General features: G+C 38.6%; 1 protein-coding gene across 2 annotated transcripts; it reads right to left on the bottom strand.

Moving 5' to 3' along the window:
- Positions 1-2,946: 2,946 nt before the first annotated feature.
- mvb12a (multivesicular body subunit 12A) lies at positions 2,947-9,089 on the bottom strand. 2 transcript variants are annotated; one of them, XM_008301511.1, is made up of 11 exons: positions 9,084-9,089; positions 8,304-8,387; positions 7,010-7,099; positions 5,653-5,736; positions 5,442-5,541; positions 5,197-5,326; positions 4,895-5,035; positions 4,646-4,755; positions 4,512-4,570; positions 4,025-4,084; positions 2,947-3,925 (listed from the first exon to the last, which is right to left on the bottom strand). In XM_008301511.1, the coding sequence occupies exons 3-11, from the start codon at positions 7,097-7,099 to the stop codon at positions 3,839-3,841; spliced, it is 861 nt and encodes a 286-aa protein (XP_008299733.1). In that variant the 5' UTR covers positions 8,304-8,387; positions 9,084-9,089; the 3' UTR covers positions 2,947-3,838. The 2 variants fall into 2 exon arrangements, with proteins under 2 accessions (XP_008299733.1, XP_008299732.1); XM_008301510.1 differs by lacking the exon at positions 9,084-9,089 and having other exon boundaries at positions 8,304-8,415.
- Positions 9,090-12,515: the final 3,426 nt, after the last annotated feature.

Genomic DNA, 12,515 nt, shown 5'->3' with positions numbered 1-12,515 from the left:
GTAACCCGGCATCTGAAATGGTTCTTCACAGTGATGCTACATGGGAACCTGTTTATTTATCCCACAAAGATCATTTCAGCAAGATTCCCCCTAATTGTTTCTCAAAAAACATTTTTTAAAAAAAAGGTTCCTTCAGGCACTATAAATGGTGCTCCAAAGGACTTTAGGAAACACGTTTTTTTAATGGAAACATTTTCAAAGTAGATCTTTGTGGATCAACACATTTTTAATGGTTCTTTGGGAATTTTCCCAAAATAAATAGTTCATTTTAAAACAAATTATTATGTGCAGGTTGGAAACAAGCGTAGTTACATAGTTGTTGGTCATTTATTAACAGAATCCTTTTTTACTTACTGTAAAAACACTCACTGTAGAACAATTACAACCATATCACATAAATCAGCAAGACAAAGAAAGCTTCAGCAGCTCCAGGAAGAACTAAAAGCAACAGATAGAGGTGATCCTTTAGTTTTGATTGGAAATTGCCAGCGCTGTTTGCAGGATTTAGGGTGGAACAGGAGACTGTAACTGAAAAACCTTTGGATTTGATGAGTCAGAGGAGTAACTGTGAAGATGACCTAAAAAAAAAAAACTTAGGTCACAAATCATTTAGGTTGAGCACCCAAAACAAAATAAAAACACGTATACAGCCGGTACAATTTAATATGGAGAAACAGCATGTTATCACAATTAAGATACTGATACAAAGGAAATGGGGAAAAAAAGACTGCCAATTAGAGTAATACATAACCAATTAACTGGTTAACTGACTTACACTTGCCACCTGCTCTGAGGTGTCTCAGACTCCAAGTTAACCAAGTGGTTTTTGGTAATTCACTGCAGTGAATATCAGTTTGTTGTTAATTACACTACCAAAACCCCCCAAATATATTTTAAACAAACAAAATTCTAATTAATTTCTTTTCCCAAAATTGCTTGTTAATGTAATTAATTTGCAAATAATTACATTTGTTTAAATGTGTTTGTTAAATATCTTTTTGTACATTCAGCTCTTAGTATACTTTGTTGTTTTAAATGTGCTACGTGAGTTTACTGTTGAGCTCACATTGTGCAAGACGTGAAACTATAATTGGCCTTTTTAACAGCAGATGTTGCGACTTAATGCGTAGGAAGGCTAAGATAAGAATAGCCTTCGTTAATCCCACAGAGGGGAAATTTGTGGTGTTACGGCAGCAAAGAGATCAAGCAAAAAAATACATTAAAAAAACAAACAGGAAAAGCAGGTGTTACTAATAACACTACAGATGACTTTGTGCTATTCAGATGTGTTAGCAAGATGTGACTCTGTGAGTAACAGTCTGAATACTGTTAAATGGAATCCAGCCAGCTTTTATGTTACTGTTAACGTCATGTTCATCTGTCATCTCTGGAAAGCATCAGTACACGATGCCACAACCCGACTATTGATTACTGAATATGTAAACACAACACTGACAGAGACAGCAGCTGATGAAGGTGGTGATTAGATGTTGATTTCTCATTCTAAACGCATCAAATAATACAGTATACAATGCTGTAAAATAAATTATTTTGCATCACAGTATGAAGCTAACAGCATGTCAGACCAAGACGAAAACGTTTTCAGTTTTTTCACATTTCAGACGCTCACAAAGACGCCAGCACCACCAAGTGTCGACGCCGCCGCCAGCTGTATTCATCTTCTCACGAAACAAACAAAATATGTGAATGAAAAGCAGATTTAAATGCACAATAGTGCTGAAATGATTGGTTGATTCATTATTAATTTCAAAGACAGAAAACTGACAGAATTATATATATTATGAGAAAAAAAAATCCTGCTTTTCTCCATTTCATATCCCTTTAATATTCATTCCTTTAGATTTTTGAAAATAAGCAATTTTAATGCAGTGGTTTTGAGTTTGTTATTTGTAATTTATTTATTTATTGTAAGCACTGTACATTTGATGAATATAATCTTCAATTTCAGCCTTACATATACATGCGTAGTGTGTTGCACTTTCATATGCAAATTCTACTCCTTGGAAGACACAAAGGAAAGAATTATTAATGCACAAAATATATGGTTAATGCCACCTGATAGATTGAAAAATAATATTAATTTAATATGCAGGCTGATAATAACTGCAAAAGGAAGACTCCTGAGCGACAACACTCCTGTTTAGTACAGCAGGTGGCAGCATTGCACCAGAAAAACTGCAATTTGCTTTTATTTACATTTAAAATAATCAGAAACATCCATCCATCCATTATCTATACACCGCTTAATCCTCACTAGGGTCTTGGGGGGCTGGAGTCTATCCCAGCTGACTCAGGGTGAAGGCAGGGGACACCCTGGACAGGTCACCAGTCTATCACAGAGCTACACTTAGAGACAGACAACCAAACACACTCACATTCACACCTACGGACAATTTAGAATCACCAATTAACCTCAACATGTTCTTGGACTGTGTGGGAGGAAGCCGGAGAACTCGGAGAGAACCCACGCTGCACGGGGGAGAACATGCAAACTCCACGCAGAAAGATCCCGGGTGACCTTCTTGCTGCGAGGCAACGATGCTAACCACTGCGCCACCTTGCAGCCTAATCAACAGTTTTGACGTAAACACGACATGAGAAACACTTTTAAACATCATGCAGTCCAGTATGCCACCAACACCAACTCTGACTTCAATAACAAAGCAGATTTATAAACCTTTTCAACAAAGTAGAATCTCTGTAAAAGTAGAATTTATGACCGTGGTTACATTGGATTGCATAAGATTTCACAGATATCCGTAATAAAGTAGCTGGTGAGTGCGTGTCATCTAAAACAGCATATTTACTGTGGTTCTTCTTCTGCTTTGTGGACAATTTACAACCTCAAGCTGTCAGGTTTCAGGCAGATTTCCTTCCTTTGATAAATGGTTTGAGGATTAACCACACGAAGGCAACACACTTGAAGTATTGTTTCTTTAGCTTTTTATTTTTTCCATGCAGTAAAAGTTTGATATAGAGACGATAAAAACAACAATCTGACACTGATAAATATTTGGTCCTTACTCAGCCTCGCGTAAAGGAAAAAAACAAAACAAAAAACAACTCTTTCCCACTGAGCCCACAAATCTACAAGTATATGAACAAACATAGCAAATATACAACTGCCATACATTCACCTTAAAATAAGATATATTATTTTTTTGGAATAAAACAAACCTGACAGAAAGAAATATTTCTACATTTAAGGATGTTAGTTTATCTGCTGAGCCATCGTCTGCAGCAAAGTTCCTCCGCTTAAAAATAAAATTACAGTTCTGTTTTAGAAATTCCTACTGATTCAAACAAAGAGGTGTGTAACAGTTATCAGGTGACATTAGACAGAGCATGCAGAAAACATGTTCAGTGGCAAAGTGCATCTTTTCATCTTACAACTTTTTGGGCTCAGTGCTGGAGACGATTAGCTCAGAAACAGCAGATACTCTAAAAATCCATAGATTCATTCCATATTTGACCTCATAACGTCTTTCAACGATGTTAAATGCAGGATCTCATTCAAACAGGCCTTTTCTTTGGCAAATAAAAATTATGAATGCTTAAAGATGGTGCAGACTTTACATGGAAGTGAATTGGAAGTATGACACTCAGTTTCATGCATTCTAGTGTCCAGAGTCCACCTTCTAAATGGAGCCAGTTATAATAAATTCTGTTACACCTGGAGCCTTTTAAAGCTACTTAAAATAAACCATAACTTGGCTGGGATTATCCTTCATCAGTAACGTGTTTTGGAGTGTTTCTCTACAAACTTCATCTGGACAGACCAGAAGTTTGATATTGTTGCTTTGGCAAAGTGCAAAGATCACTGAGCTGATGAGGCACCTCCTGCTGGTAGCGTTGGTCTGGTCCTTTTGGCGGCATTTTCCTCCACAGCAAACGTGTACTTGTACTGAATAAGGGGAAAAAAACAAAGCGAGTATTGTCAATTTATGCACACAGTCTGAAGTAAGAATAATGGCATGGCTTCAAATCGAGAACCAGAGCTTACCTCGTTTTCAATGTCTTGGAGAGACTTTATACGAACATTGTTTAAGTTCACCTGAGGAGTCTAGGAGAGGTATGGCAAAGAAAAGGAAACGTGAATACAAGTTAAAGATAAGAGATAAGATAAGATCGACTGTATTCTTCCCGAAGGAAATTGTTTTGGTAGAGTACAGTAAACAAAGGTTAGAGAAAGGTTAGTACTAAAATAGAAATCAAATAAGAACACAAAGTACAAAATGCAAAGTGTCCAAATGGATGCCAAGAAATAGTTAAGTAGAAAAAAATGTAAGCTAAATACCAAGAAACAGACAAACAGAAAGTAAACAGATGTATTGCACTTGACAGTGATGATATTGACAGTGAAACTATTGCACCTGATAAAACTGCACAAGATATTGAAATTTATATTACAGATAAAAAGGTGAGGCAAAAAGAGCCATGTTTTGCAATGGAATACGCTACTTTAGAATAGTAGAAAATGTGAAACGTACCGTCCCATTAGCCTGGACATCATACTTTGGATGGAGGCTAAATGGAACTCCATCGAGAGCTGCAGAGAGTAAAGGTGGGTGAGAATTGCTAATAAGTCAGTAATAACGACTCGGTGGATTAAAACGAGACTTACCTGTTATTCCCTGGAAACTGCTGTCAGCAGGTTTGTCCAAGTCATCTTTGCTATTGAGGCTGTGGCGTCTGTGACTTAGTCTGCTGTGTGGCAGCGGAGGAGGAGGGTTGCTGCGGAAACAAGGAGAACAGAAACTGAGCTGTGGGGTTACAAAAAGCAAATTCTCCCAATTTTATGACCCATATTATTCTACAGAGAGACATAAATGATCACATTTCCTACGTTCTGCATTAGACATAAGTACTGTACCGGGGTCTGAGGGGCAGAGGAGCAGACGGCTGATCCAAAGAGAGGCCACGCAGGTCCAGGCTGACGCTACGGGGCTTGGCTTGGGGCATGGGGCTGGAAAAATGGCCCTTTCTGCACCACAGCACAAAGCCATGGATGTCTCTGTGGACAAACAACGTTTATTGACAAATTAAGAGCTGTATAATTTTTAAAAAAGAACTGAATGCACCTTTCCAGGGGGTATTTAATTTACAAATTTTTGACTGTGTTTATGGGATTCAACAGGAACAATACAGATGTTTGTATAAATTTACACGACCAACCCCACATATGTGTAATGCTGCAACATCATTTTGCTTTTGGCCGTTAGTTTGACATCCAGCACAGCTGTGTCCACACTGCCCACTGGGACGAAGCGAACACACACCCGCTTCTTCTTCGAAACAGAGGCCTCTGGAAACACAAATACAGATAATGTCCATCAGACAGCAAAGTAAATCAGCATTGAATAAATACAGTGCACACTCCTACAAAGCTGAGCAAAATCTGTGAATGTGGGTTTACTTACTTGGTTCGAGGTGCTCCGCTATATAGCAGTAACCATGAGGGATAGAGTCCTTGTCTGAAATAACCTGTATGTCTGTCACTACCATACCACCCGCCAAGTCCTACAGAGAGAAATACAGTCCATTTATGAAGGACAAAGAACAAAGGGCTGGTGAGAAACACACAAGTAATTCATGTGTTAAATAATGTACGTGTTGCTTTCTGTCTGCTACCTTGTTGTAACAGAGGTAATATCCAGATTTCATCCCAAAGCTGCGGGTAAAGTTTGCTGATGCTCCGTCTTCTGTGATGCTGATCTGCAGAAAGCAGGGATTAAAAAGAAAAATTTAAAGTAAAACATACCATCCATGACATCTAAAACATGCCTACAGTAAAGTAACTTGGCAAGCGGGGGCATAAAGAGAATGTTTGATGTTAGTGGGGACGTAAAAGGTCTCGACTTGAGCAGAAAGTGTCTTATCCAATCTACTGCATTTGGTTTCATCCTGGCCATTAAACAAAATTGTGGTTAAACTACACAGTTCAGACTGCTTACCTGGCTCTTAGAAGCAGGCAGTGTTTATGAAAAACAAATACAGATCTCAACTTGAGGAAAACATGACAAAAATCAGTATCAAATGTTGACTTTAAGGTCAGTTAAATAGCTTGAAATGCTGATCCACACAGCATTGAACTTCTACAAATTCAGTGGCGACACAACATTCACAACTGTCTCTTTCTCTAAAGGTCATGTTTCTAGTTCACCACAACACTTGTTGTCCTACTTTACATTTCCAACATTTGCCTGAACCCTTGCCCCAGGTACTTAGTGTTGGAGCTTTCCGGCACACTGTGTACTGAAATTCATCTCGGTCTCTAACTAGATTATGGCATTATGGATATAATTTCATTTGCCAGCGAAAAAAATCTAAATGTCCTAAATTTGAATCTTAAATCGCAAACATCAATCCATTTCCCTGTTGGAAAAACATGAGCAAAATCCTGTGCAACAGGCAGACGAGACAGCTACAATCTTCTTCAGGCCGCTGCGGCTCAGGTGGTAAAGTGGGTTGTCCACTAATTGCAAGCTTGGCAGCTGGAAATACGCTGAGCCCCAAGGTTACTATCAGTGGCAGGTGAGCACTTTTAATAGCAGCTTTGGTGTGTACGTTTGTGTGACGATGGGAAACATTGTTAAGCTTGAAAAGCACCATTTATCTTATCTTTCAAAAATAATTTCTGCATAATTCCTTACAACTGAGGGAAGTTAATCTAAAAATACAAGCGCTCCTATACTCACTGAGGTCAAGAAAACAGATCATACTACTCCTGTTGTAGCCCCACTGGTTACCAGTATGCATTCTTTAATTTAAAAACTCTTTAAGCAGAGATTGGTTGTCGCTCCTCAGTACATCACAGTACAGAGTGGAGAGTAGCTCTCAAGGCTCATCAGTTACTAAAGTCATAAAAATTGACTGCAATTCTCACACAACTCTGGTCACCGTTGAGTGAAATGCAGAAGTGCATGCAAATATTCATATCAGACAATGCACCATTAGTTAAACCCACAGACAAAATTCATGTTCCTACCAGGTGGAAGTCTTTGGGGCAGGTGCTACTGTTGGAGGTCCAGGCCACTGAAGTCACTGGCCGGACTAACCCATGCTCCATCAGGGACATCTGAGGAATAAAAAGTACAATAAGCAAGAAAGATAAAGCTGTTCTGGATGGAAGGACAAAAGTCTTAATGTGTGTTTTTCATGCTGGATGCAAGCAAAAATTATGGATCCAAACATATTTTAAATCTCAGCTTATTCTGAGAGATTTTGTTTATCCAAGAAAAGGTAAAAATCCATACATGTTTATACAAATATGCTATTGTTGTAGCAGAGGTTCTCATGATCTGTCATTGTGCATGTGTGTCTGTGGAAGAATGTGGTCTCTCCAAGGCCTGTTGTGTCCATGTGACAACAAGCAGGAATTCACAGAGGTAAACTGGTTGGTTGGTTTGACTTTGTTACCGCTGCTTGTATTGTTTATGACAGAAAGATCCTATTCAATCTAAATAGTCACGTTATCATGACATATTCCAGGACTGAATGGATCTATTCAACGCAAGAATTCCTTCCTAACCGCAGCAAAAATCTGACTTTGTCCTGATTTTTTTGGCTGAACAACCATATACTTACTCCTGACAGAAACATCTTCTACAACAGTGGCCCTCGAACTCATATAAAATTAATCCATTTTTCACTATTGGCCCCTGTTCAGGATTTTTCCTCTGGATGGTGAATTATTCCAATTTAAAAAAAAAAAAAAAAATCCCTAAACTTCAAAAATTTTAAATTTAAAAAATCAGGACAAAACAAAACAAACAAAGATGTAAAGAAAACACTGACTCATCTTGAATGAATGACGTGAAGTTCCACTCACAAAAACCCATGAATAAACCCCTTTCAGTGTGAAATCTAAAGCCAGGACATATTTTTAGGGGGCATTTATTTCTTTACGGACTTTCCTGTCTTTCCTTACGTAATACTTACTGTTATTGTGTGAGCTCTATTTTTGTAGCAGGGTGGGAAACTAAGATGCAGGTAACTATTTTTGATTCGCTCTTATACCGGCAACTCTCACATCCGCAGTCACACTTTAATAACTCACAACAAACTCACAAGTACTGTAATAGAGCTGCTGATAAAAAAATATTTCATTAAATTATTAATAAAGCCTGGTTTGGAGTCATATTTCATGTGTTCATGACAAGCCGAGTTTAACTGGTCAGCGACTGTTCCTTTGACAAAACTTCGATGCTTCTTGCTCAAAATTAGCTAAATGCTAATTTCTTAACGAACTGACTTGAATAATTATAAAAACACACACTTACCCTGCTCGAGTGTTTAGTTTTCTCCCTCCAAGGTGCTGTGGTTTGAAAGGTGAACAACTTTTTGGTTATCCAGCGAAATTTCTTCTTCGTTCTCGTCAAAGCAGGAAGTACTGAATCCATTGTGACTCCAACTCCCATCAAACCCCGCGGCGACACGTCACAGTTAAAGCCGCGCCAAGTCTGGACGCAAGATGGCAGCAGCTTCCGCAAAATACAGCTTTCACTAAAATCTTTGTTTTTTTGTTTTTTTTAGGTTGTCTGTGTTTATAGCTCTTATTTTTATTCTTCTTTATTATTATCTAATGTTCATTATTACAATTGCCCAAATAAACATTTTTGTTGTATTTTGCCTTTGCATTGTAGGCTTGCTGTATACAGTATGGTGGCATACGGGTGGATGCCGCATGGTGTTAGGTGGACAGAGAGAGGTGCTGGAAGAAGGATCGATTTTAATTTACATGAAAATGAGGGTGAGCAGGGCAGACTGAGGTGGAGGAAAAGAGTGGAGGGGTAATGGAAAAGGGTGACAGGAGGTGGGTAAGATGGAAAGAGGTGCGTGATGTAGAGAAGAAGGGATAAATTGGAAGATATACACACATTTAAGACAATAAATCCCATTAATGGACCAAAACCAATGATGAATTAATCCTCCCGACAAGCACAATGTTGCACGTGTGTCCAAAGCTTGCTATGGTTTATTCTTTTGTGCCACAGTTTCAACTAATAATAATACTAATAAAAAAAAAGCATGAGCCATCATAGTATTTTTTAATCAATCACATTTCCTGCTTTCAGAAATACCTCAGATGGTTTGAAAACACACACTAGCAAATGTGCAATCTACTGCTGACTAATTTTCTAGATTTTTTTTTCAAAAAAAAAAAAAAAATTCAACCTTTTGAATATAGAAAACTTAAAACATTTGTTTTTGTTAAGCATGAACCTATAGATATAAAGTTGAGCATCACTGAGAGATAAACTATGGGTTTTCATCTTTTTTGGTATGTTGAAAATAAAGAAATGCAACCGAACTCATCATTGAAAGTGCAGACACCGTGTGGTTCAGTACAAAAACAGCCTAATATTCTTAACAGCAGCCACAATGTCAACTTATCCTGGTCTCATCCTCTTCCTCTTCCTAAAGTGAAAGTTTCTGCAAGTGGTGAGAAAGAATGCGAGGAACCCAGCGAAAAACATCCAAAAACAGAGACAGAAGCCACTGTTAAGTTTTATGTAAAATTTTGTTCGAGGAGGGAGCTGCACACACAGCACTGTTAAGTCAGTAAAAAGACACATAAGACAGCATACACTCATACAGACACTCATCTTAACCAACTTTAATATTGTATGTGCATGTCTGAAATTGAGAAAAAACAAAGACATTCTTGATTGCAGCATCCAGAGGGGCTCAGGTCCCCGTTGGCATGGCAACATGCAGAACAGACCAAAGGTGGCAGTGGCTGTAGGGGAGCCGGAGCAGGTGGACTGTTCCATCTGGATGAAAAAAATAAAAGGAAATCAGCGTTGACTCGGAGCACTAAGTTTTATTGCCTGATTGGAAAATTAATGAGAAAGAACCAGCTGTTATCTGCTGAGACCCAAACAAGGAGGGGACGAGACAAATGGAATTCATCTGCGTGCCTGAACGGCTGCACATCTGGGTTTTGGGGAGGCATGCAGTCGCCTTTGTCTGAGTAAATACGAGAGTTGGAGTAGAGGACAGAGCTGCTCTGCAGCTTCCAGCGGTGGGATTCATTCATCTTTTCCATCAGGTCAGCTTCACAAGAATGAAGTCTCACACTGAAATAAGTGTCCAAGGATTACAAGATGCTTCACAAGACATGACATAACATCAATAAAACATTAAAAGAAGGCAGTAAAGCATTTGAAAAAGGCACTGATGAAACAGTAGAAAAGAAATAAAGTATTAAACAAATGTCAGTCTAGACAGGTGGGTTCGTAAAAGCTCTTTGAACTGAGCTGCTCTGACATTATTAAAGGGGGAAAAGAACAAACCTTTTTTGTGTTAAAAGTGGACTGTGGCTTATCCTCTGATCTGAGGGATCTAGCTGTGGTTAAATATGTTACTGTAGTACAGGAATTATCACCAGAAAGTGAGAAACAAATAAGTCATAGTCACAGAGTCACATTTTAGAGGTCAACCAATAAAGTTCTCTAATACCGAAAGATTAATCCTCACATAAATGAATAAAAACAAGAATAATACAGTTTGGTAACCAGGCCTGCAACTGTACACAAATTATAGCGACTGTCTTATCGCAAATTGTTTCTAAATTTAAAAAGTGACACATCATGACTGCCACCTAGGTTAAAAGTGGTTTGCACGATGATCTGCTTTTTGCAAAATGCAGGTAAAACTGACACTGATGGAAAATGATAATGGATTAGTGCTGGGAGCATCATCATCATCATCATCATCATCATCATCATCATCATCATCATCAACACCAACATGGGCGCCACAGTGAAATCTTGACCTCTTCGCGGTTTTAAAATCAAACTGCAGCACTCAGAGCCAACAGACACACTGATGGAGAGCTGCTTAAAGACAGACAGAACTAAACCAGAATTTACTAATGCTGCTTTCAAAATAAAAGCACGTAATCGCTTTAATCTCACTATGCAGACAGACTGTTTGGTCTTTACAATCATTCTAAACAATTTTCAAAGTTGTGCATTTTGTTGGATGGAGTAACATCATTTTTCAACTTTTTATTTTTGCCTTGGAAAACAGTCACGTGTCATAACTGCTCAGTACAAAAACTCTAAAGGCATCATAACAAGGCTTTTCTAATACTTTCCTGTAATGCATAAATGTAAATGTGTAAAAGTAATTTCATTGGAGACACGTGGGCCCACTTTGGCCTATTTTGGATCATTTTGACCCCCCAGTTTATTTTATTGATTATTTTATAGGTGGCATGTGGGCACACTGAGGAGCCAAATGGGACCTCAGCTTATTCAACAAGTGTCACGGATCAAAAGTGGGCCAAGAGAATCTCAATAAGACATCCATCCATCCATTATATATATACCGCTTAATCCTCACTCGGGTCACGGGGGGCTGGAGTCTATCCCAGCTGACTTAGGGTGAAGGCAGGGGACACCCTGGACAGATCACCAGTCTATCACAGGGCTAGACTTAGAGACAGACAACCAAGCACACTCACATTCACACCTGCGGACAATTTAGAATCACCAATTAACCTCAACATGTTTTTGGACTATGTGGGAGGAAGCCGGAGAACCCGGAGAGAACCCACGCTGCACGGGGAGAACATGCAAACTCCACACAGAAAGATCCGTGCAACCCACAATAAGACGTGCAAAAGCCAATTATGGAATTATGTGTGCAGAAGCATGTGAATATGTGCATAATCACAATAAAAAGGATTCTGATTAAACAAATGTATGTATGTATGTATGTATGTATGTATGTATGTATGTATGTATGTATGTATTTACACCAAAATCAATGAAAAAATGAAAATCAATGCAAAGAAAGAACAAAACATATTTCATTATATATGTACAAAAATCCCCAACAAGTCAAAAACGAAAAAAATGAGCAAAACAAGTGGATTAGGTTGGAACATTTGGCATTTTGCTTTAGTTCCGTTTTTTTTTTGTTTTGAAGGTCTTAAAAGGAAATCTCGTCTCCATGTCGGGTAACTTGCCAGCGGAGCAGCAGAGTGGAGCAACACGGAGACACTCGTGTTGGTGAATGAAAACGGGAATTAACAGCAACACATGATAGGAAGCAGGCGGTGGGAGGCTCGGACCGAACCACGTGGATGAGGTTCTTTAGGAAGTAATTCCTCTGAACCGCGTTTTAGGTGAATTTGTTCGCTTGCACTCTTAAAAACCGTGCAGATATTCGTGGATTCGGCAGCAGGTTACTAGATATGAAGCTTTACTATAATTAACACAAAAGGCACTTTCTTATCTGTGGTAATTATGACAGTATGATGTTTCTTTGGCGTTTGGAGAGACACTGATTAGTAACAGCAAGACTGAGCCACTTTGGAAATTGTTGTTCAGTTTGTTCATCATAGAAAAACCCTCCTTTCATGAACACATTTCTCCTTGTTTCTTCATTTTATTGCACAAAACGCAGCTCATAAAAATACCAGCACCTTACTAATGTGTGGTGAACTGTGTCCTCTCATGGCAGAGAACAACAACCTGTGG

Source organism: Stegastes partitus, unplaced genomic scaffold, assembly GCF_000690725.1.
Source record: "Stegastes partitus isolate 25-593 unplaced genomic scaffold, Stegastes_partitus-1.0.2 Scaffold1680, whole genome shotgun sequence".
Taxonomy (NCBI): Eukaryota; Metazoa; Chordata; class Actinopteri; family Pomacentridae; genus Stegastes; species Stegastes partitus.
This window is presented reverse-complemented; position numbering and strand designations above follow the sequence as displayed.